This window comes from Hakea prostrata, chromosome 4 (genome assembly GCF_041222555.1).
Source record: "Hakea prostrata isolate BN-2017 chromosome 4, UWA_Hpros_2, whole genome shotgun sequence".
NCBI lineage: Eukaryota > Viridiplantae > Streptophyta > Magnoliopsida > Proteales > Proteaceae > Hakea > Hakea prostrata.
The window spans coordinates 45,157,500-45,184,370 of record NC_142603.1 but is presented as its reverse complement, the minus strand read 5'-3'; the positions used below and the strand labels follow the sequence as shown (position 1 = coordinate 45,184,370).

General features: G+C 37.6%; 1 protein-coding gene across 1 annotated transcript; it reads left to right on the top strand.

Moving 5' to 3' along the window:
- Positions 1–9,459: 9,459 nt before the first annotated feature.
- Positions 9,460–13,970, top strand: LOC149019095 (AP2-like ethylene-responsive transcription factor BBM2). Its single transcript, XM_089154474.1, has 9 exons — positions 9,460–10,103; positions 10,185–10,881; positions 11,112–11,194; positions 11,349–11,357; positions 11,491–11,579; positions 11,688–11,761; positions 11,846–11,896; positions 12,450–12,526; positions 12,631–13,970. The coding sequence occupies exons 1-9, from the start codon at positions 9,878–9,880 to the stop codon at positions 13,494–13,496; spliced, it is 2,172 nt and encodes a 723-aa protein (XP_089010600.1). The 5' UTR covers positions 9,460–9,877; the 3' UTR covers positions 13,497–13,970.
- Positions 13,971–26,871: the final 12,901 nt, after the last annotated feature.

Genomic DNA, 26,871 nt, shown 5'->3' with positions numbered 1-26,871 from the left:
ATTTTCTGAAATACAATTAAAGTGATAGTACAATGAGTAACCTAGGATTTTGAAGCACCATCGTGTTTAAAAATTTTTAGATTTACATTTTTGTACAAAAATATATAAATTAATGGTATTTTTGACAAATCAGTGAATAAATCAAGGGTAGCTTTAACAGTGAAAAGATCATTTTTTGAAGCTTGACAAAACATAAAAGCATCACCAGCAAAAAATAAATGAGATACTTTAGGAACTCTCCTGGCAATACGAATGCCCTTGAAGTTATTAAACTTCCAGTTGACAGTCAAAATTCTAGAAAGGACGTCTATAATGTGTAGAAAAAAGTAAAGGCTATGGGGGCATCCTTTCCTAATGCCCCTAGAAGGAGAGAAAAAATCATATGGGTTGCTATTCAGCTTTGTAGAAAAGGAGGAAAAGATAAGAGTGGAGACCAAAGAAATCCAATCTTCTTCTGTTTGGAGCCAAATCTTGAAAAGTAAATATTTTTCTAACTCCTCACTTTTCAACCCAAAAATATGGAATGGGAAAGGTTTCCGAATTTGGAATGGTACTGCTAGAACCTTCCCTTTCCTCAAATCATGCTCTCTCAAAATCCCTCATCATGCTTTACCTCCCCCTCTTCTTCAAGGTAGCCCTAATCTCATGGTTGACCTGATCCAAAATTACTCTTGGAATTTGAATTGCATTCTCCCCCTTCTTCCCTCCCCTTTTAGTTCGAAAATCTTTCAAATCACCTCCAAACCTTTGGAAGATGCTTGGTTCTAACTTTTTGCTAAATAGGGGAAGTTCTCTACCCAACTTTTTGCGCACCTTTCCAGTGAGTAAAATTTTCAGGATCCGAATGAAACTAGATTTTGGAAACTCTTCAAAACCATTAAATTGCACCCAGAATACAAAATTTTCCTTTGGAGGGTTTTACATAATGGTTTAGCTATCAACAACACTGTTGCAAATGGAATGACTCATCTGCTAAGTGTGTCTTGTGTGATTGTTTGAATGAAACTCATTGGCGTATTTTTTTTCCAGGCGGACTCAATTTTCAAACTTATTTTAGAAATCTGTATCCTTTTTCAATGAACAAAGAAATCATTTTCTGGTGGCTTTCTGTTTTGACAATCTCTTTTTATTATATCTCGACATCTAGAAACAAAGTTCTGAGAGCCGGAAAGAACATAACCCCTGGTAAGACTCTAGAAACTATTATGTTTTGGTTAAGAACTCAAAGTCTCACATCATCATTTGAATCAAATGCTCCTAATCATGAAAAATCTTTCCAATTTCCATCTATTAGTTGGGATAAAATCATTAATGGAACCTTGATTATCGCAATGTATAAATGTGAGCAAGGATGGAAGTGGATAATGGCTCTTGGAAAAGAAGGAAAATGTATAAGGAACAAGAAGGTTTGATTCTCTCTTAGAAGTTGTGTCGCATGGTCTCGTGGACAGCTAGAACTTTTACTCTAGTTTAGGATTTCCTTTAGATGAAGTTTGGTCCAATTGTAATGATCTATTATATTTTATTTCTAAGTATGTTGGACTAATTTGGCCTATCTAGTTAGTCCCAATTTTGCTTTTCATAGCTAGGATTTTGGCTGGAATTAAATTTGGGAGCATTCCTATGAACTTATGTAATATGTTGTCAAATAGCCTGTAATGCTTGAGTGTTTTGGGTGGAACTCCTTCCACTTGATTCCTCCATTTTTTTAATGCATTTTTTTTTGATCAAAAAAATAAAAAAATTGAGTATTCCAATCAAATCCCACAAAAAAAAAAAAAAAAAAAAAGAAAAACGAAAAAAGAAAAAAAAAAAAAAAAATCTCTTTTAAGTGTTCTTTGTTAAGAGTAGCTCTAATGAAGGTTTTTTCTCTTCCTCAAGCTTCGTGGTGAACTTGAATCCTTTTGATGGTCATAAACGTTCATTTCCAACAGGGTAGAAATACATAAATGTGGGGAAGTGTTATCCCCACATTTATGTATTTCTAACGGGTAGCTGATCCGAACTCTGGCCTCCTTCCATGTTGAATTTTGGCTTCGCCTTTGGAAATTCTAGGCAAAGAATGGTCTTCTGGTGTAGAAATACATAAATGTGGCTTTATACAAGAATCGATTTGTCAAAAAAAAAAAAAATTATCAAATACTTACCAAGTGAATATCCATCCACATTTGTAGGCAGATGATGTGAAAAATATGGCTTCTTAGTTTGATAATGTTGTTCATTTTAGGTACTACTATTTGGAGACACATGCAAAACTACAAAGAAGAATGCAAGCAAAACACACTTACAAAAACAATGAATTTAACTTAGTTCGACAAAATTACCTACATTCATTCGAGAGAAAAAGTGATTTCAGTACTATATTCTTAAACCTTTGCTCGAATTACATAGATTATCCTACGGAGACAATATTTATAAGGCAACCTAATACCATAATCTCATATAATTAAAAATCTATCAATGTACAAGTAATTGACTAAAAACCTGTTTTAATTACTATTACAGTCAAACAATAATCACAAATACCTACAAAATACAAGAGACACCCAAATCCAACGCCACATTGATGAATATAACATGATTTTCTTTGTGAAAATATAATGTTATAACTCTCGGTTAACCCCTTGTGAAGATGATGCGAACTATTAAATATGATTTTTTTTTATGATACAAACTGAAATTTATTAAAAAAATTTACAACCTAAATTGCCTATTAACATGTACCACCAGATTATTTTTGAAGGATATAACATAGACGTCATTGAACTAATTTGAGGCAAAAACCTCAGAGATTGCATCAGAAGAGCAACGATCTCTAAAGATATTTTACTGATGCCCATGTCTGCAATTACTCGTGTTTTGAAATTCTGCCAGTAATGAAAGATAAAAGATTACAAATATTTTCAGACAATTAAGTCACGTGTTCTTTTATGAAAATATTACATGGTACACTGAAGGAGGAAATCAGAGAGGTTGGCAGTCCACAGGTCCACAGGAGATCCATCAATACTATGTCAGCAAGCTATATATAGATAAAAAAATTTATTGCAATATTCCCCCAAAGATTTTTATTATTTCTTTGATTAAAAAAAAAAAAAAAACTTCCTTACCATGTGCAAGATGTAAGATACTATCTATACACGTAAGACACTTCCCGACATTAGATTGTTGTCAGAGGTTTAATCATGCTTTCAGTGGTTCCATTGCAATAAATTATTAGACTTATGCACCATCCACCTTTGGGGATTCGTCTTGGTACCCTTGAATTCAGATCTGAACTCTATGCATGCTCCTCAACCATATTAAGGCAATGACCAAGTCTTGATAGGCAATGACACCTCTCTTCCTATTGGAAATATTGGTAATGTTCCTCTCTCCATTTTTTGTTCATTAAGTACTTCGAAATGTTTTGCATGTTCTTGGCTGTTTAGAAAAATTTATTATCTATTTCTCAAATTTACAAGGGATAACAGTGCACTTTTGAGTTTCATCTTGATGTTTGTTATGTGAAGGATCACATCATAGAGAAGTGTCTTCTACAGGGCATGACCATTATTAGTTTGATCTTTCCTCTATGGAGAAAATTTGACGTCATGCTTTTGTTGGTGAAAAGTCAAATATATCTCAATGGCATTCAAGAATGGGACACCGTATCTTTCAATTAGTTTAGAGTTTGATTAAAGATTTTGCTTTGCCTTTTGTTAATCATAAAGATTTTTCAGTTTGTAATGTTAGCCAGCAAGGGAAAAGTCATAAACTTTCCTTTGGGACCTATATGACAGTTTTTGAGCACGTTTTAGATTTAATTTATTTAGATGTTTGAGGATCTTCTCCTGCTATTGTTATTATTGAAGGATGTCACTATTATGTGACTTTTATTGATGCATTTAGTAGATTTATTCGGATTTATCCCCTTACTATAGAATTTGAAGTCCTTGGCATTTTTCAAAAGTTCAAGGCCTTGGTTGAAAATTTAATTGGCCGAAAAATCAAACGTTTTTGTAGTGATTGGGGTGAGGAGTATAGTAGAGTTTTCCAAGTTCCTCATAGACTTTGGCATTGACCATAGATCGAAACCTTACTCTCATATACATGAACAAAGTGGGACTGTTGAGCATAGGCATAGACACATTGTTGAAACCGCTCTCACACTCCATGCAAATACTGGAGTCATGCCTTCGAAACCACAATATTTTTTATTAATACAATTTTTACTCCCATTTTGGGCAATGTTTCACCTTTGTTCAAACTCTTTGGAGAGACCCTTAATTGTAAGACTCTTTGTATTTTTGGGTGTGTTGTTATCCTCTTCTTAGACCCTTTAATAAACATAAACTTGATTTTCGATCAAGTATCCATGTCTTTTTGGGTTATAGTTCACGTCATCATGGGTATAAGTGTTTTAATCTAACTATTGGGAAGTTAGTTATTTCTCACCATGTCTTTTTTGATGAATATTGATTTCCCTTTAGCGAAAGGACCCCCCCATCCGAATTCCTCTCTCTCCTCTCTCTTGGGCCCACTTCCTATCCTTCCCCCTTTGGTCTCTCCACCCACAGTCCCCCAGCCCTAATTTGACCTTTGGAATCCCTCCCATCATACTCCTCTAGTTCGGCCAACTCTCAAGCATCAACCCTGGCTGAATCCTCTACACATCCTTAACCTTGGCTGAATCCTTCCCCTCCTCAACTACCTCTGGCTGATCCTTATCCAACCCTACTTCTTCTCTTCCTCAGATTAATCTAGTAGTTGATCTACCTATTCCTAATCATCCTACAAATTCCCATCTATAGTCACTTGCAATAAGGATGGCACTGGGAAACCTAAATCTTATCTTGCTACTTCTACTCTTCTTGATCCCACCTAACTGAATCTTCTACTTTCACTATTGCTAATAAATACCCTCTTTGGAGAAAGGCTATGGATGAGGAGTTCACTGCCCTAATAAAAAAATGGAACTTGGTCATTTGTACCCTTCCCCGGTTTGAAAACATCATTAGATGTAAAATGGGTTTTTCGGATCAAGAGAAAAGAAGATGGGTCCATTGAAAGGTATAAGGCCCACTTTGTTTCTAAGGAATTCAACCAACAAGGGAAGCTCGATTATAATGAAACTTTTAGCCCGGTGGTCAAGCTGACAACCATATGGTTGGTTCTCTCTATTGATGTCTTTAGATCTTGGCCTCGATTATAATGAAACATTTAGCCCAGTGGTCAAGCTGACAACCATACGGTTGGTTCTCTCTATTGATGTCTCTAGATCTTGGCCAATTAGACAGCTAGATGTTCAAAATGCTTTTTGCCTGGTATATTATAGGAGATTGTACATGATGCAGCCCCCCCAAATTTATTGATGCTCACCCTCCAGATTATGTTTGTAGATTACATCATTCTATGTATGGGCTCAAACAGGCTCCCCGAGCATGGTTTGACAGGCCGAGTACCTTTTTTGTTGGAATCTGGCTTTCATGGGTCCAAAATGGATACTTCCTTATTTATCTATATAGGGGCAATTGGGACCATTTACATATTGATCTATGTAGATGATATGATCCTTACTGGGAGTATTGAAGACTTCTTAACCACCTTTTTGTAGCATGTTGGTTCCACTTTTGCTATCAAGGACATGGGCCCTCTTCACTTCTTCCTTGGGATGTCGATGGTTTGGAATCTCAATGGATTACATTTAAGATGGTCCCAGTACATCTTTGATCTACGCAACAAGGCAACCATGATTGACTATAAACCGGTTCAAACCCCTATGTCCACTACGAGTCAACTCAGCTGGTTCACAGGTGACCTTGTACCTATGAACCTCATACCCGATCCTACCCTTTGCCAAAGTATTGTTGGTGCTCTTTGGTATGCTACACTCACACAACCTAACATCCAATTTGCTATAAACAAGGGCCATCAGTTCATGCATAGTCCTACCCTCAATCATTGGTCCACAGTTAAACGGATTCTTTGCTATCTAAAGGGTACCATCACCAAGGGATTATTTATTCATAAATTCTCTAATTTTAAATTATTTGCTTTTTTGGATGTAGATTGGGCAGGCAACCCTAATGATAGAAAATCAACTGGAGGGTATGCATTTTTCTTGGGTTGAAATTTGGTTTCTTAGAGTTCCAAGAAGCGGTCCACGATGGCCTTGTACAGTACGGAGTTAGAGTACAAGGCATTGGCAAACATTGTAGTTGAATTGACTTGGCTTCAATCTCTTTTGAAAGAGCTACATATTTTCTTATCCACTCCTCCGGTTTGTGGTGTGATAGTGTGGGGGTCACTTATCTTACTGCAACCCTATTTTTCTTGCATGCATGAAGCATGTGGAGATCGATTACCACTTCATTTGTGATAAGGTTTGCTAAACAACGACTTGAAGTCAGATTCTTCTCTACGAAGGATCCAGTTGGTAGATGTCTTCACCAGACCACTATCATCTTAGCGGTTTAATTTCTTGATTTCCAATCTCAACATTACATCCGTGCCATTGAGCTTGCGGGCGTGTTAGGGAACCACCAAGAGTCCATATTGGAGAACCTAGTCCTAAATGGTTCCTCCACACCAAATCACATGAGATGGATAGGGAGATAAACAAGGAATCTTATTTCTCAAGTAAAACACCTCAATTTTTTGACTAACTAGGGCAATCCTTACTCAAGATGAAGAGTTCTATCTCATGCATGATACCTCAACAATGCGACTTCTACACAAGGCCAACCTCTCACCCTAGGCATGTGAAACTAAAAGAGTTGTAAACTGATGAATACTCTTCAAGTTTTCTATTTATATACATCTTGTACATATCATTGATCATAAAATGCAGCTGCAGCTCTTCATCGTGGACGTAGGTTGATCTCTACAACCAAACCACGTCACTTCGTTTACTTCACATAAAATATCAGTTCTTATAACATCCATTGCTTTTTTAAAATTTTCACATTACTCTTCATTTAATTAACAAAAATAAATATATTCTTTTCTATTTAAAACTAAGAGTGTTTTTCTTTTCTTTTTTGTGTCGAAAAGAAAAGAACTCATATTATTTTTACTCTCAATAAGCTTATATGTTTTGTTCTTTAATTAATATTTTCCTTCAATAGAAGGTAATCACTAGTCACTATATAAATATTAAAATATTTTGCATAACTAGGAAGGATACACTTCCATGGAAAAATAGAGCAATTCGAACCTCTTCGCATTCAGGCAATCCATTATGTTTTTCTTTTTCCGTTCATCAACCTTGACTTGAAAAACCAAGAAAGAGTATGAAATGAAGAATTAAAGCACGTGTAGAATGTAGGTTATCACGGTTGAATTCTCTTATAAGAGAAGAAGAGGCTTCCACTTGCTTCACATGCATGCATGCACGCATGGTGGTTGGTAGGTTCATGCATCTCTTACGTGAAGCAATCACTTTTCACCAGGTTACCGTGAAGTCCAAGGTTTTAAACCCTAAATCTTCACCATTTGAACGAAAAATTACACTTATTCACTTCACACCGTCAGTTCTCAATCTATTTCTAAGTTTGTTTTGCATTAAAGACCAAGACTGTACGTTGGATTGGAATCTGGGATCTTGGGATTCAAAATCTTTTATAATGAAGCTTCTCGAATTCCAAGAACCAGAAGAACTCAAAATAAGGTAAGCATATCTTATGGGAGTGGAGCCCTGGTCCAGGTGCATTTGTGCTGGTCGGTTCAGCCATTGGGCCACGGTCCTCCACCATTGGATCTTGAAACTCAAATACTGTGCAAATCAAGAACTCGAGATCCAATGGTGCACGCTTGGGGTTCACAAGAGGGAACACAGTTCAGTAGCTAGCTTATTAGGTCCTTGTCATCTCTCTTAACACAAAAACTCTTGCTTAATTGGCTTACACGCCAGGTTCTTTGTATCAGAAACTAGGGTTAAGGAAATGGGTTGCAGTAAATGTTCAAATTACTAGGGCACAGAAGGCTAAGAGGTTTCTTCTAATCTACAAACCCTAATAAGACCTCTCTGGGTCAAAAGTCTCTCTCTCTCTCTCTCTCTCTCAGGGTCCAAGGATAATCTTGGACATGATTGTGATTAGATTACCGAGAGCAAAGCATTTATTTTTACAGTGGTGCAGGCTTTAAGAACATAAAATAGTTGAAGCCATGTGTTTTACCTTCTTTGATTCCTTTCTTGACGGTCAAACTTACAACAGAGTTGCACCCTCCTAGATGAATCTCTCTCTCTTCCTTTCATAAACACTTGTTCTTAATTTATATTTCTAATTTTTAATTTAAATTAGATTTTCTTCCAATTTGTCCTCAGGGTTTTGAGAATGGAAAATACCCAATTCTGTCCCTGGATCTTGAGAATGGAAGAACTCCAAGACCCAGAAGACACGGGTTTGTGTCCACCTATAGGGGTGCAGGGAGCAAACTCAACCCCTCAACCCTCTTCTCTCCCTCTCTCCTCTCTCACCATATATTTTTTTATTCGTTTCCTGCACTCTTTGTTTCCCTTTTTCTTTCTTTAGAGGTCTTTTTCATGTTTTTGTGGTAATGAATCAGATGCTGGATCCCCTTTCTGGGTAGAATCACAAAACCATGCAATACTGTTAGGGTATACTGTTATGGGCACGGCAGTGCTCTCAAGCTATGAGAGAGAGAGAGAGAGAGAGAGAGAGAGAGAGAGAGAGAGAGAGAGAGAGAGAGAGAGAGAGAGAGAGAGAGAGCCCGGCTGAAGCGGGGAGCTACAAAATGATTAGACTAGGAGATAATACTACAATAATGGAGGATGGGTGGATTGAGAAAAGGTTATGGGTATGAGGGTGATAAAAGGGATGAATAAGCAACAAAGAGAAGCCAAACAAAAGAGGTTGGTTAGAGAGAGGAAATGGTAGGGGCTGATTACTGACATGAGATGACTTCTGCCCAACTGGGCTTGAATAAATGGGTGTGGAGAGGGTGCTGTGGGCGGGTTTTTTGTCACATTTTGTCAGATACACCTTCTACAGGTGTATAGCAGGAGAGCAAGATTTAACCAAAAAAATATATACTTTATTGGGTATTATATCTTCTTTCTACCTCTCAACATATTATATAGTTATTCCCTCTTTCCCTCTCTGATCATATTTTCAGTCCAAAGAAAGAGAAGACCTGTTTTTACTTGACTGAAACAACAGGTTCCATGTTGAGAGGGAATGAGCACCCAGGTTCAGGACATAGAAATAAAGGCAAAAGCTTTGGGATATGCTTGTTATGGAACTGGAAAAAAATATATATCATATTGGAAGGATCTGTTCATGTTAATGAGGTTACTAATCAGGTGCTTTGAGTTAATTAGTAGTAGTTTATTAGACCCTAAAACTTGCAAGAGAGCTATTACTATATGTTGTCTGCCATAGGATAGAGAAGTGCACACAACTTGGGTGATCAGTTGCCTCCTCTTGCTTGATTATGTGACTAAGAGAGAGATTACACTCTCTAATTAGAATAAGATTTTCTAATTAAAATTCCTGCTAGTGAGATTTTGGAAAGAGAAAGGGGGTGTTTATAAAATGTTGATATTTCATATGGAGAGGAGAGAGAGTGTTAGAGTTGTATATAAATTCTCTGCTATTGTTTAAGCAAAAAAATGTTTTCTTCATCACTTATTTTTGGCCTTTCCTCTTCCCTTCCAAACCCCGATGTGCTCTCTGCAACTTCCATATCGGTGCACACGAACCACCTCATTCGTCTTCGTTTGCACTAATGGATTCTCTCTCTCTCTCTCCCCTTCATGCAGGAATTGATTTTTCCTCTCTTCTTTGAATAGCACACACTCCCATACGAAGAAACCTCTCTCACTTTCTCTTTCTCTTGGAAGTTGGAGGAAACCATCCTAAACTAAGAAGACATGGCTTCTATGAACAACTGGTTAGCTTTCTCGCTTTCACCTCAAGAACTTCCCTCAGAGTCTCAAAATCATACCCAAACCACTATCTCTCGCCTTGGTTTCAACTCTGAGGACGAAGTTTCCGGCGACTGCTTCGATCTTGGCTCAGACTCAACTACTCCTCCACTTGATGGCCCTTTTGGTATCTTAGAAGCTTTCAGCAGAACCAATCAACCTGAGGCTCATGGTCAGTTTCTCCTCCATACCCACCACCAAATTCGATCTCCTATTATCTTAAGATACTCATCTCTCTCTTTCTCTCTTGCAGATTGGAACTTCAAGACAAACTCAGAGCTTTCCATGTACATGAGAGGCTCCACCAGTAACCACAGACTTGATCAAGAAGAACCCAAGTTGGAAGACTTCCTTGGTGGTCACTCCTTCTCCGACCATGACCAAAAACTGGCGGGGTGCAACTCCATAACCACCTCAGCTTACGACAGCACCAATGGAGATTACATCTTCTCCAACTGCTCTTTGCAGCTTCCATCGGCAGCACCGACGCCAAACAGTGGTGGTAGAGGCGGCGGCGGCACTACTATGACTGTAAATGAATCCAACAACCATAACAATGATGGAACAAACAGTAACAATAACTACACCAACAATAACTCTATTGGGTTATCGATGATAAAGACATGGCTAAGGAACAAGCCGGCACCTGCTCCGACACCGTCAGAGAAACAACACGACTGTGGAGGGTCGGCTACTACTGTGGCCAATAATGGAACCCTAACGAGTTCTCAGTCTCTTTCTTTATCTATGAGTACTGGATCGCAGTCAAGTTCAGCTTTGCCGCTACTAGCAGCAGCTTCCGGCGGTGGAAACAGCGTTGATTGTTCTTCAGAGAACAAGGAGAAGACAACAACAAATCTTGATAGCCAAACTGGGGCAATAGAGCCGGTGGCAAGGAAGTCCATCGATACGTTTGGGCAAAGGACATCTATCTACCGTGGGGTAACAAGGTTTGTCTGCATTCTTCATGAAGAGCTCACTCTAGGGTTTCTGCTCCTTGCCTTTCCCTAGTTTTTGCTCTCAAATGGTGGATGTTTCTTTAATTGGTTTCCTTAGAATCTTCATATGATCTCCTTATCATATTATCACATGCAAATGACGATCAGTACTTGTATTACATTCTTCATTATTTAGCAGTTCGTTTGGACATTTCTTGATTAATTTGTGTTTCATCCTACAGGCACAGATGGACGGGTAGATATGAAGCTCATCTGTGGGACAATAGTTGCAGAAGGGAGGGACAGACCCGAAAAGGAAGACAAGGTAATATAAGATGGTTAATGCTTCTCTGATATGGGTTGGGTTTGTTTCTTACTTTAATAATTTCTTTATAACTTTGTTCTTTGTATTGATTCATTTCCTTATTTTCCGGAATTTCTGCACTCTTGATGTTGGGCTGATTCAACCTCATTCGCAGTCTATTTGGGTAAGCAAAAGTTATAGCCAGCTTGATACTTTTTTTTTTGGTGTCCTTCCACTTAGATTTTAAAAGCTTTTCTTGAAAAAAAAACTCACTAAAGATTGCTGTTCCCTCTCATTCTTTTCCTATTATTGTATAGGTGGTTATGACAAAGAAGAAAAAGCAGCTAGAGCTTATGATTTAGCCGCATTAAAGTACTGGGGTACAACCACAACAACAAACTTTCCTGTAAGTTTCTTTGTATAAGATAGAAGGAGAAAGGAAAAAATTTTGTTACTTGGCGGATTGATTTAAAGTTATACATGAAAATACTAAAGGAGAATGTCCCTTTCCCAGATAAGCAATTATGAGAAAGAGATTGAAGAGATGAAGCACATGACAAGGCAGGAGTATGTTGCATCCCTTAGAAGGTATTTTGTGGAATGTTAGTTTGTATGTGAGCGTTGGGTAGTAAAGTTTAACATATACAACAATGCTGCTTTCATATTATGCAGAAAAAGTAGCGGATTTTCTCGGGGTGCGTCAATCTATCGCGGTGTGACAAGGTATGCAAGAATTCTGATCACCTTCTTCTATCTCTTGATAATCTTGTATTTAAGCTCTATGGCGGGCTCTTTGGAGTGTTTAAATGACTCCTAGATAGGTGTGTTTGGGACTTAAAACCGTATAATCAGTTCTTACATTGTTCACAAGAGTTGCTCGAGATGAGGTATAGATGGATTTTCAAAAATAATTTTGGTATCGTCATGCCTGTTCCGATAAAATGTCATATCATGTACATGTGAAATGCAAGTAATCTTATAAACGATCAGCACCCTTGACATTCTGAATCAGGGTTTGCCAAGAAATAAAAAAATATTGAATCATGGTTAGCCAGAAATGCGACTGTCCTATTTCGATCCCTTTTGGTCATTCTGCTATTTTAGTTCCAGCTCCTCAAACCCTAGATAAATAGGGCCAAAACTCATATTGATTCCATCGATTCTCCTTGTTCATTTTACAAGTTGTGATTCTTTCATCATAAACAATAAGCTTCATAAGCTATTCCTGCCAACATTCTGTGGAGCATAGAGTTTATGTTGTTGTTCTATTTTGCAGACACCATCAACATGGAAGATGGCAAGCTAGGATTGGAAGGGTAGCAGGAAACAAAGATCTGTACTTGGGCACATTCAGTAAGTTAATTTATATTTCCTTTATCATGATAAAACTATAACTTTTTCTCCACAAAGAAATTTTAATCATTTGATCTGTATCGTCAACTTGATAAATTCTCTAGGCACCCAAGAAGAAGCAGCAGAAGCCTATGACATTGCAGCCATAAAATTCCGGGGTCTGAATGCAGTGACCAACTTTGACATGAGCAGATATGATGTAAATAGCATACTTGAGAGCAGCACTCTACCTATTGGAGGAGCTGCAAAGCGTTTGAAAGAAGCTGAACAGATTGAAGCAAGTGTAGATGGTCGGATGAGTACTGATGATGAAAACATGAGTTCTCAGCTAACTGATGGGATTAACAATTATGGAGCACACCACCATGGATGGCCTGCCATTGCATTCCCACAAGCTCAACCTCTAAATATGTATGCATATGGTCAGCAAAGAGGTTGGTGTAAGCAAGAACAAGATCCAATCTCTGCACACAGCTTTCATGATCTACATCATCTACAGTTGGGCAGTTCCCATAACTTCTTCCAACCTTCTGTGATGCACAATCTCATGAGCTTGGATTCAGCATCTCTGGAACATAGTTCAGCTTCGAACTCTGTTTATTACAGTGGGGGAAGTGGAAGTGGTGGGAGCAATGGTAGTTTTCAAGGAGTTCCAAATGGAAACAATAGTGGCTATGTAATGCCTATAGGTACAGTGGTTGCTGATCATAGCAACCATAATGAGGGGAGTAGTAGTTACGTTGATCATGATGGTAAGCAATTAGGGTATGAGAATGTCTTAACGTCTGCAGATCCATTTCAAGGACGGAATATGTATTATCTCTCACAGCAACAATCAGCAGCAATGGTGAAACCTAATGGGTATGATCAGGGTTCTAGCTGCAATAACTGGGTGCCCACTGCAGTTCAGGCTCTTGCACCTAGGTCAAATAATCTTGCTGTTTGTCCCAGCTTTCTTAGTATGGAATGAAACCTGAAGACCTACTGCAACAAATTAGGGAGAGGATAGAAAGCAGGAAGAAGTAAAGGCAGGGACAAAGGAAAAAGAAGAAATGTATAGAGCTTAGCTCCTGATTTTGATTTATTCAATCTCTTCCTTTTTTCTTGTTCTTTTTTCTCTCAGGAGATCAAGGAAGAGTTAAGAGTCCCTTCTCCCCTCTTCTCCTGGAAAGGTATTAAATTGAGTATCTATTACTCAAGGATTTAACTGAAGCTAACAGTAGTTGCATGTGACAGGTCTTTTCATTCTCTGTTGCTATTAGTTTTGAAATTAAACTTCAGATGATTGGATTCTCAGAGAAATATCTCACTCCAGTCTTTGTAAATTTAATAACAGGGTTTTGATACAGAGAATGGGAATTTTGCTTCACCTGATTCTGTCATTGTTGTCATAATGAAATTAACTTCTTTGTCATCTCTCAGCTGTTCTTCGACTTTCTTAATGTACCATGTTGGTTTATATATGTGATGTATTCAACCTATGACTTATCTATCAATACTTTGATCATCCTTTTCAATTTTACGAACACTATTTTGATTGGTTACCCAACAGAAAACATTACTTTGATTGCCCCCTTGGTCCGAGTCAACATTAATGGCTGGCCAGAAATTCTGTTATATATAAACCCTGGCAAACTCAAGGTAGAAGAAACTTTTGGATCTACATCGTCTGCAGCCACAAGGGTGTGGAATTAAATCAAGGTTTAATTAAATTCAAATTTGAACGGTGTGAAATTACTTAGCCAACACATGGCATGCCATCGTTGCTTGGATGAAAGATGGCCCACACATCCATAGCTATAGACAATTTGAATCTGAGCACTTCAAGTGGAAGTCCATTTGAAAGTTCTCTCTATAAACATGAAATATATCATTTGGGATCCATATCATCTAGAAGTTTCACTTTTTTTTTTGAGGGTAGAAAAGAACTTAATTAAACCGTGAAAAACTCATGATCGAGTCGATACAAGACTCGAGATCCAGGAGTGGAGTTTTGACTGCTCATCCTTACCAGGGGGTCAGCAATGCTGTTTTACTCCCTTGGAATAAGATTGATCACACAAGCAGCAAATAAAAGCACAAGGTCAGGACATCATCAAGAACTGGTTGGACGTCCAATTCCGCAATGCACCTCCACGATGCTGCAAAAAAGAAACCACTGCAAGGCAGTTACTGGACACCTAAATTGTGAGAACTGCAGTTTTCATTGAAGGGTATATATACATTAATACATAATACATAAGGATCATGAAATGCAATACATGATAGCATACAATAACTCTATACACGACCACATATGAGATACCTCAATACCCCTCCCGCCTCAAACTTGGGCACAGGAGAAGACCAAGTTTGGAGCAAAGTGCCGAAGACTCTCACCTAGGCAAAGGCTTGATGAACAAGTCAGGAAGCTGATGCTGAGAGGATACATAGCAAGTAACAAGAGGACCCAGAGCCACCATTTCCCATAGAAAGTGATAATCTAGCTCTATATGTTTTGTCCTGGCATGAAGATTCATTGTCAAGCTAACATTATCACAAAATAAGATGATCGGATTCGGCTGTGGAATCTCAGTATCTTGAAAGAGAAAACTCAACCATTGTAAGCTCAACAGTAGTAGTTGCCATAGCACGATACTTCACCTTGGTGCTAGATCTTGTGACAGTAGATTGTTTCTTAGCACTCCATGAAATGCAATTGAAACCTAATTTAGAAGGTACAAAAACTTGTCTTAGAGCAGCAAGTAGTGGTTTGTCCCTCTATTATAATGAACAATGTGTTTCTCCAAAGAAAAATCAGCAACCAAAGGTGCATGCATAAATTGACAGACCGTATTAATAGCATATAAAATATCAGGTAGTGTCATAGTGAGATACTGTAGACAGCCCACAATACTCCTAACGAGTATGACCCTTTTAAGTTTTGTTAAGCGTTGTGGCCAGAGTTAAAGTGGAAACATTGAGTCTAAATTAATGATAGTAGACTATGAGTTGTATATGGCCTTGGGCCCTCTACCAAAAAATAAAAAAAAAAAAAAAAAATAGGGTAAATATCACTTGCTCCTATTAGATAGAAAAAAATCACCTTAATCTTTTTTTATTATTTTATCTCTCCTTTCCCCTTTCCTAGGTAAAAATTTCATCCCTTTTTTTTTTTTTTTGGTTGTGTTTAAATTTTTTTGTGTAATATATTTTTTTAAAACACAAAAAATTTTGGGTGGGTAAATTTTTTTTTTTTTTTAAACCTAAATTATTGTAATCATCCTAGTTAAAATATTAAATACCTTCAAAAAAAATTGTAAAAACAAACACCATAATTAAAAAAAATTATCTTAATTAGGTTAAGGGGAGTTTAAAAAAAGTTTTTTTTTTTTTTTTTTTTTTTTTTTTAATTTTTTTTTTTTTAAAGGGGTTGGGATTTTAATAATTAAAGATAATTAGGTTTTAACTATGGTGTTTTGATTTTAATAATTATTTTAATTAAGGTAATTTAGTAGTTTAACTTAGGGGGGGGTTTAGAAAAATATTTACTGAAAGAAATTTAACCAATAGGGGGGGGGGAGGTGTTGATATAGGGGGGGGGGGGGGGGGGGGGAGGAGGGGGGGGGGGGGGGTGTTTTGGGGTAGGGGGGGAAAAATACCAAAAAATATGGCCTTGGCCTTGGCCCAGAGAATGAAACCACTTTGGTGGTAACGGGATAGCCACTTTAGTAGTATAAAGATATGCACATCCTCAATGGATCTGCCTGGGCTTATTACACTAATTGAAAGAGAAAGAGCAAAGAGAATATTCAAAAAAGTTTGAATATTTTATTTTTGAAAATGCTTTCTAGACATGTTCTGAGAGTAAGTGTTTTTATCATATTACACATGTATTGATATGTACTTGAAAAGACACTAGATATTTTATTTTGAAAATTTTGCATGTGATGTTATATTTTCGTTATGTAGCAAGATTGTTTTATAATATTTATTAGGCTAGTGTAGGCTGTAGCTCATACCCCATTACAATGTACAAACAGATAGTCAAAGGACAAGTGCTAAAGCATAGCAATTCGAAGTAGGGTTGAGAGCCCAAGGTCTCTTTTTGATTATGCTAGTTATTTCGATTAGTGAAAAGACAACTATATTTAAATATTTTAAAGATTTTTATAAGACAATAAATGTTTAGTTCTGTAGATGATGTGGATGATCTGTTTTCTGGGTTCGTGGTAACACAATAGAAACGTTAATTTATTAAGAAAATTGTGTTGTTACGAAAAAATGGTTAAAGAGAGGTAACCGCCATGTCACCCAGTAGGGTTTAGGTGTCATGGGCCCCACGTGGCCTTAGCAGTTGGGAAAGTGAGATAACACGTGTAAATGTGTATCCAATGTGTATCCATATTAAGGATCTTAGAAGGCAGCCTATTGATAAGAAACACTGTAGTAAGTAATGCTTCAACCCAAAACCTTCTAGGGACTATTGCATGATACATCATAGCAAGCCTAACTCAAACCAAGTGACGATGCTTATGCTCAACTATATTATCTTAGGCAGTATTACCAGGACACGAAATATGATTAACAATACCACAATCGGCTAAACAGGAAATATGATTAATAGTGCCACAATCAGCCAAATGATTTTGAAATGCAGTAACAGAGAACTACCACCACCATCGCATTGAAAATTTTTAAGTTTTGCACTAAACTCTCTTTAATAAGGACTTAAAAGCAAGAAATCATTGTAAAATTCAAACAAGTGACGAAGGGGATATTACTAAGTCTATCTAGAGAAGTCATCTACAAAGAGTTTACGGTATCCAAAGTGCTGGATACTAGTAATAGTGCTTTTTTCACACCCCATCCAGCTGGTTCTGGTCATTACCTGAATACTCGTAGGGTAATATACCGCAAGATCTAGGTTTAGTGACAATTCAATACAATACATAATAAAGTAAAATTAAATTGACAGGAAATAAAACAAGTTCAAATATTTAATTATCAAAACAAAAAAAAAATGAAAGGATTACAATTGTCCAAATCTTCTAATCAAAACTAAACATCAAAGTTCCAAGAAAAAAAAGAATGTCTAAAGTCTGCAGCGGAAAATGATCTAAGGAAACTCTAAGGAAAAGTAACTCCATAAGAACAATCCTGACATTTTTTGTGCTTCCACTTCTCCGATTATGCCCTCTTGGTAACCACTTGATAAATGATCCTCAACGAAAGTGCGGTCTTCATAACCTATAGAGTAGTTTAAAGAACAAACAAAATAAAGAAATGAGTTTATAGAACTCAGTGATATAAATTAACATCCACATCATATATTCATCCATATTCCATATCATAATTCATAAGACAATCATGTATTTAATAATATATAAATAGATGCATGGTGATGATATGAGGTTCCTAACTCTATAATGTAGTCTCTAAGGTAGACACGCATTAAGTGTAAATATCAATCCCTTTGAGCGGTCTCAATCAGTCTCCCTCAACAAGAGACATCTATTGGGTTCTCCACGGTTGTTGGGTAAAGTCCTGTTGAATCATGATTGGGGAATACGTCACCACTCTCTCACATCACTATTTGGTATGAGATCTAGCACATATCAAGGATAAACCTAAGCTAAGTGCAAGGTCATACGGTCTCGTATTATATATGGTTAGGATATCTCCCCTCGCCTAGTGCCCTTTTGGTTCAATACCTTTTCACCTATGAATGAAATCCTCAACCGGAGGAATCTGTTGGACCACATTTCTTAACCCAGCAGTCATCCACATATAATGGACATGATGCTCTCCATGTCCTCTCACGGGTTGGTTACAGGTTTTGAGTGCCCAGGAGCCCTTATCTATTATATGCAACCCTACATTTCAATGATAAAAGTGGGTCTGTTCGACATACAGGACCAACCACTAGCATCACGGGTTAACTGGCTTCATTAATACCCCTATCGAAGGGTAGTAGTACTCATAGAGATTCCTAGCTCAACACTTCTTGACACCTATCAATCATGCATTTGGGTTTAATGCCACCACATAAGGTTACTAGGGTAATGGGTTACTAGGGTAATGGGCGAACCCACAACCCTAATAGAAAATACAAGATAAGGAGAATAATAACATTCCTCCTCTTTTTTCTCATACATTACCATACCACTTTCATAACAATAATATAAGATTCAAATGTAAAGAGCAATATCAAAACAAATAGCTTCACCTTCCTTCCGCGCAAAGTCATACACAAGCAAAGTATGATAAATAAAAATTGCAAAAATTTATATAAAAAGAAAAATTAAAATAGCAACAATTAATTAAGTATAACATAGTTAGTTATTCCTCACCTTTCACTTGGATTCTTTTCTCCAAATATCAAAATTCACTCCCACAAGAAGGTGACAAAAAGATAGATAAACCTAATCATGCAAGAGGATTAAAAAAATAAAGTAAAAGTTAATTTGGATTTAGAAAAATATCTCAAAATCTTCCCACAAAAACCCAATCTAAAAACTAGGTTTACAAAAAGGTAGTTCTCAACCTCACTAGTGAATGGTCTCTATTTCGCCACCGATTCGAAGTCGAATTGAAATGAAACTTTGGGAAGTCTAATTGGCAGTAAAAAGATCCTAAGGGTATCGTCAATTTGATCTAATTCGTTCTAGATCAAAAAGCCTCAAATTGGCTATCCTAAATAGCCCATGGGCAACTCAAAGAGTCAAAATGCGAAATCCTTCGCAAGGGATCGCATCATTAACTTTTATACAAAAGAACAGCCTCAACAAGAGAATTCAAGAATGAACAATGAACCTAACATGCTCCCACTACCACAATCTCAACAAAAGAGAGAAAAGATTACCCACAAAATTGTGTCTAAGAGAAGGATTTAAGAAACTAACATTTCCTAACGTTTCTGCAAATATTTGAGTCACAAAGCACCTTCGAATGTATGGGATATGCTCTTCTCCTTGGTTTCTCCTCTTCCCACTACCTCAACCTCGTTCAAGCATAAAAGAAATGTGTTTAGAGGTGAGTTATAACATAAAATAGGGTTTAAAAACTCGAAATCTTGATTCTATCCCTAAGCAGAAAAAGGGATTTTGGCGGGGGCGGTTGACCGGTCCTTGGTTGGACCCCCAAATGAACTCTGATTCTGGTGATTTTTGGTTCGATAGAAAGGTCTTTCAATGATCTTCGATTGGATACCTTAATCTCGCCAATCAGACTCTCTATCGCAGGTCTACGGACGTGCCAAAATCACCTTTTAACACCATCATGATTGGTCTTCTCTTAAACTCTAGGAGAGTTGCCGAGTCATCACAAGGATTATCCACAATCATTAGGTCCACTTTAGAAACTTCGGGTTTGACTCGAATGGCCCACAGTTGTTGCTGACTCGAGGCCCGGGTTTGCGGTGTCACACCCCACCCAGCCAGATCCGGCCATACTCGAATACCCGTGGGGGTGATACACCGCAGGACCTAGGTTCAATGACAATTCCATACAACACAAGATATAGCATAATTAAAAGGACAAGAATAAATCAAGTTCAAGTATAAAGTTATCAAACTTGATTGATCAAAAGGTTACAGTCATCCATATATTTAAAGTTAATCAAATGGACATTAGAGTTTGAATGAAACATAGTTTGTTGCAGCGGAAATTAAACTAAATTGATTCTCTAATGGAATCCAACCTCATAAGAATAGTCTTTGCACAGGCATGAAGCTCCATGCAAGTCTACATCTTCTTCAGTCACTCCTTCAAGAAAGCCTGCCGACGACGAATCCTCCACTTGGAAGGAGTTCTCATAACCTGCAGAATATTCTAATAGAAACAAACATACAAAAAGGAATGAGTTCAACAGAACTCAGTGATGTCAACTCAACATCTTATTATACATTCGTCCACAAGATTCCACATCATATCGTGCATTCGTACACAAGATCCCACACCACACATATAGTTTGAGTATCGATAATGTAATTAATGATAGTGATATGATGTATGAATGATTATGATATTATGCTCCTAACTCTATCATGAAGTCTCTATGGTAGACACGCATTAAGTTTGTACACCAATCTCCTTTGGGCGGTCTCAGTCGCTCTCCCTCAACAAGAGACGTCTATTGGGTTCTCCGCGGTTGTTGGGTAAAGTCCTGTCAAGCCATGGTTGGGGTATAGGTCACCACTCTCTCACATCACCGTTTGGTATGAGATTGGCGCGTGTTAAGGATAATCTTAGCCCAGTGCAAAGTCATACAGTCTCGTACTACATATGGTCCGGATATCTCCCCTCATGCCTAGTGCCCTTTTGGTTCAATACCTTTCCACCTATGAATGGAATCCTCAACGGGAGGCATCTGTTGGATCCCATTCCTTAACCCAGTGGTTGTCCACATATAATGGACAGGATGCTCTCCATGTCCTCTCACGGATCTTTTCACCGATCTTGAGCGCCCAGGAGCCCTTATCTATTATATGCAACCCTACCTCTCTATGATGATAGTGGGCCTGCTTGACGCTCAGGACCCAGCCACTAACATCACGGGTTAACCGGCTTCAATACCCTTGCCGGAAGGGTAGTAGTACTCGTGAGGTTACCGAGCCAAACGCTTCTAGACACTTAGAATTCATGTACTTAAGTCTAGATGCATACTCATGTAAGTTCACTAGGGTAATGGGCGAACCCACAACCCTAGTTTGAAACATAAAATAAAAAGAGTAATTTAATTCAACATCATCCATATATCTTCATATCAATGATTTAGAATTTGAAAGTAAAAGAAACACTCAATCCATTCAATCTCATCCATCCCATACATTCTCATACTGTTTTCAAAGAATATTGAAAATAGAAGCAAATATACTTGCTTACCTTTTATTCGTGCAAAATCCCACACATAATCACAAGATAATAAATATTAAAACAAGACAATATTATCAATAATGAAATTTAATTACATAATTAAATATGCAAGATAAGGTTGAGTATATTCCTCACCTTTTTAGTTAGCATAAGCTCTCCAAGGTTCCACAAAGTCACACTTACAAGTTGGTGATTATAATCAAAATAAACCTAATCATGTAAGAGGATCATTAGACATAAATTAGAAGTCAATTGGGTTTTAATAAAGTTCCCAAAATCACCCAACAAAAGCCTAATCTGCCAACTAGTTACGAACCCACCTTTCTCAACCTAGTTTCGGCAAAAATCAAATTTCACCACCGATTCGAAGTCGAATCGAAACGAAACTTTGGGAATGTCTAATTGGCAGCAATAGGGTCCTAAGTATACCTTCAATTTGATCTAATTCCATCTCAATCAAAAAGCCCCAATTTTGGGCTCTCGCGAGTGCTCTCGGCTGGGTCTGAGAGCAAAAATGCAAAATCGTTTGCAACGACTCGCACAAATCACTTACAAACCAAAGGGAAACATAAATGAAACTATTTGCAAGCATTCAAAACAAATATCAAGCAACAACTACTCAATTCTATCATTTATTGCGAAGAACTACTCCAAAAACTAAGCTTAAAGAAGAGGGTTTGATGATTCTTACCTTTCCTAACGTTTCCGCAATGATCCGGGTGTTAGCACGCGTCCAAATGGTTAGAAACCTTACTTTCCCTTGGTTTCTCTTCCTCCTTTAGCCTCATCTTCGTACTAGCCTTCTAAAATGCGAGTATGAGAGGTTAGAAACTCAAAATAGGGTTTTAAACATGAAAAACCCGATTCTACCCTGAAGCTGGAAAATGGCTGGGGGGTTGGGGCGGTCGACTGGCCGTTCAACCGGTCCCAAGTTGACCCCTCAAATGGACTCCGATTTTGGTGATTTTTGGCTTGTTGGAAAGGTCTTTCGACGATCTTCGATTTGATACCTTATTTGCATCAATCGGATTCTCCATCGCCGATTTACGGACGTTCCAAAATCACCATTTTTACACCATCGAGATTAATCTTTTTCTTCACTTAAACTTTAGGAGAGTTGATGAGTCATCACAAGGGTCATCCACCAACATTGGTTCCATTTCCAATCCTTCGGGCTCCACTTGAATGGCCCACATTTGCCGTCAACTCGAGGCCCGGTTTTCTCGATTTTGAAGCCACGGGTTAAAGGGGTAGAAATCCGGGGGATTTCACATGCAGTCCTAAAACCATGGGTTAACGGGTTAGAAATTCGGGGGATTTCACAGCTTTATCCCAAAGGTCACAATGAATTCAGTTAAGAGGGTAAGAAGCACAAGTAAAAGAAGTAACAAAGGGAAGTTGTGCATTTTTACTAAGCTAAGAAGCATCACATAAGTTAGGGGTGTCAATTAGCAGCCCAAACTGTTAAAATCGAACCAAACTGGCCAAACTGAATCTTAGTGGACTATGTTTGGATTGAGGGGGGCAAAGTCCGAACGGTTTGGGGTTCAGGCCAGCCCGTGTGCGGCTTGTTAGCCCATTAGTTCTACTAAAATATTTGGAGAGGTTTTGGTGGACTAGTTCTACTAAACCCATTATTTATTTTTTCCCTATTTTGGAGAGATCTTAGTTTTCTACTAAGATATAGTTCTAGATATAGAGTTTTCTATTCAATATCATCCACATTTATGAAACATCCATAAGTTCAATTTTGAGTTTCAATTCTCTAATATATTTCAAGTTTAACTTAGACCGAGTGACATCAAAATACCTTTTGCTTCAAATGGTTTCTATTTTCTGCTCAAAATTTATTGTTGAGTGAATAAAAATATTTTATAATGGTCTCAAAACTGTTCCAACCCGAATCCAACTCATTAACACAAACCATTAGCCAACCTTAACCCAAATAGCAACAAACCACACTAAACCGAAACAGAACTAAAACCGTTATGCAAATGGGCTATGTTTGGGCTTGGTGTTTTTCATCCCAAAATAGTTAAGCCCAAACCAAGACCGCCAAAACAGCACCGTTGACATCCTTAACATAGTGCTTAGACTTGGATTTAACAGTAATAGAACCGTTTTTCTTCAAAAATCAATGATCTAGAATATGGATGACCTAATCTCTAGTGCCATATATATTCATTCACAACACAAAATCGAGAAGAGCTTAATGCAGTCTTAGTAGAATAGAAACCAGTGGTAGCATCCAAAATATATGATTCACCCTTCTTACTCCCTGATGCCAAAATCTAGCTAGTTCGAGCATCCTTGACAAAAAAAAAAAAAAAAAAATCTAGTGTCATTAAATTCAAAGAAATAGTTTAAATCTCTAGTTAATTGAGAGACAGAGAGTAAATTCCTTTTAGTCTCTGGAACCACTAAAACCTTGTTCAAAGAAATGGAAGAATCACTAGTAGATACTAAGCATGAACCAATATGAGTAACTGGTAGATACTAACCATTCCCAACCATTAGAAATAATCATCCACAGGTGTAAGATTAAACGAGTTACTTAAGAGAATCAGTCACATCAGCACTAGCTTTGAATCCTGATACCATTCTGAATCCTGAGAAGAGTTCAAATGTATTCTAAATAGAGGGATAGAATACCAAACAGAGGAGTGGCGATATTAAATACTCTCCTATGCTCTACAAATCTCCAAGCTAATCGTGAACCTCCATCACTGTGGTTCGCCGATTTAGAAGCGTAGAAATAACCTATAGAATACACAAGGTGAAAGAAGGAAAAGGGAACGCAAAGAGGCTCCTCTAGTGTCTAGATCCATTGCAGAATATCACTAAGGTAAAGGATCTAGAACTCTTCATTTTTAATGATTTTTATTTACATTGGTGTCAGAGCTAGGTTGGGGTTAGGGTCGCTGGCAACGGCTAGTTCTTTTGTGTTGGTTGATTTATGATGAAAATCATGGGTTTTATTTTTTCCATTGATATGAATGAGTGTCAGATTTAATCATTATCCAATTCTTTGACCTCTACCAAGTCTGTGGTATGAAATTTAGTGAAAATTTTCTTTCATTTTCCTTTAAGTAGAGAAAAGTTTCTACACGATCTCCACTCTCTCTCTTTTCCCACATAAAGTTTCTCTTCTTCTTCTTCTTCTTCTTCTTCTTCTTCTTCTTCTTCTTCTTCTTCTTCTTCTTCTTCTTCTTCTTCTTCTTCTTCTTTTTTATTTTTTATTTTTTTTTATTTTTAATATGAAAAAAATTCATTTTTTAGGTTTGTATTTTATAATTTAGTTTTAAAAAAGAATAAATTGTTGCTGTTGTGAGGTTTGAACCCTCGATATTGTGGCCGAGGGTTCAAACCTCACTTCAACAACAATTTATTCTTTTTCAAAACTAAATTATAAAAAAATTGAATTAAAAAAATATAAAAAAACTCAAAGGATCCTCACAGCGAGAATCACCACAATCCAAAATCTGAAAAAAAAAAAAAAAAAAAAAAAAAAAAGAAGAAGAAAAAGAAGAAGAAGAAGAAGAAGAAGAAGAAGAAGAGAGGAAAAGAAAAAGTCCCACAAGCTCTGAGTGGCATGAGGACTATGAGAAAACTTTCATTCCTTAGATTGTCAAATGATAAGTCGCTCGGGCAATGAGTCACATCACTGTTGGGTATAGAATGAAAGTTTTCCCATAGTCCTCATGCCATTTGGATTATCCCCAACTGATTTCCCAGTTTTGTCCTGCGAGACCGCATCATCCATGATCCTAAGGAACAAGCTAAAGTAGCATCATTGGGTGTCTTCTTCGTGGCAAAGTCTAAAGTAAATGGTACAAGTAGATCAACAAAATATGATCCTGATGGCTCACACAGTGACGAAGCAAGGATCCATTCAATCACTCTCATCATTGGTCGACTTCAGCACATGCAACAAACATGCATGCTATGGCGTAACTCCCACTGATATGGGCATGTCACAAAAGAAAAGAAAAAAATACCATACGAATCTTGGTTCAGTCGCTACCTAAAGCACCTAACCTAATTCTTCTACAACCAGTCACTCAATGACCAATTATAAAATATTCACATTCGGCTACAATACAGGCAATACAAAAATGTGATGATTTTGTGTTCAACCATTGAGGTCTCATCTTAGTTCCAACTAAGGCACCCGTCATTGGTTTGAAAGCCCCTTACAGCCTTACAAACCCATAGGCTCATCTTGCTCACTATCTACAAGCGCTAAGTTCAATTACCCGTGTGAGTGGGTCAATTCAATGCCTGGTGACATCTTTATAAAATATATTAATTCACTTATCATAAACGTGCGTCAAATATGCACGAAAAATGATTTCATTATGTCCAAATGAAGATGTCTTAATAAAAGAAAACATCATCCACGTCTAAAACCCAGACTCCTAATATGTGACAAAAACACATCCCTTGGTATAGGCTTAGTCAATGGGTTAGCCACCATGTTGGATGTGGAGATGTGCTTTAAGATAACTTCTCCCTTCGCAATCATATCTCGGATAAAATGGTAGCGGATCTCTATGTGTTTGGCTTTTCCATGGAACTTAGCATCCTTAGCAAAAGCCAAAGCTGTTGTACTATTAGTGTGTAGGAGCACCACATCATCTGTATGTGAGAATAGGCTGAGACTTCTCAAAAATCTTCTAAGCCAAACTGCCTCTTGAACAGCAGCTGAGCATGCAACATACTCAGCCTCCATCGTAGACAAAGCAATGCATGCTTGCTTCTTGCTGCTCCAAGTAATAGCTCCACATCCAAGGACAAAAACATGACCTGAGGTAGACTTTCGCTCGTCATGATCACTGCCTCAATCAGATCACTGTAACCTCTCAACCTCAAATCTGAACCACTATATGTGAGCATGAGATTTGTCGTCTCACGAAGGTAACAAAAAATCCTTTTTACTGCCTGCCAATGGGTAAGTCCTGGGTTACTCTAGTAATGACTGACCATCCAAACAGCATAGCAAATATCTGAGTGCGTGCATAGCATCGCGTACATTATACTACCAACCGTAGAAGTATAGGGTACTCTTGACATTTGATTATTCTCTTCTTCATTCTTAGGGCATTTATCTAGGCTCAATCTACACATTTTGCCCATTGGTGTGTCAATGGGCTTAGAATTTTGCATGTGAAATTGTTCAAAGACTTTCTCTAAGTAAGTTTGTTGAGACAAACCAAGAAAATTCTTTATGCGATTCCTCACTATCTTGATGTCTAACACAAAGTTGGCTTCACCCATGTCCTTCATCTCAAATGTGGAGGGTAGCCACTCTTTAGTAGTGACAATCATGTCAATGTCATTCCCTGCTAAAAGGATATCATCGACATATAAAGAGAGAACTAAGAATCCTTTATTGGACCGTTTTATATACACACAATGATCTTCTTCAATCACATCAAAGCCATTCGAAGTTACGACATGATGAAATCTAAAATACCATTGTCTAGACA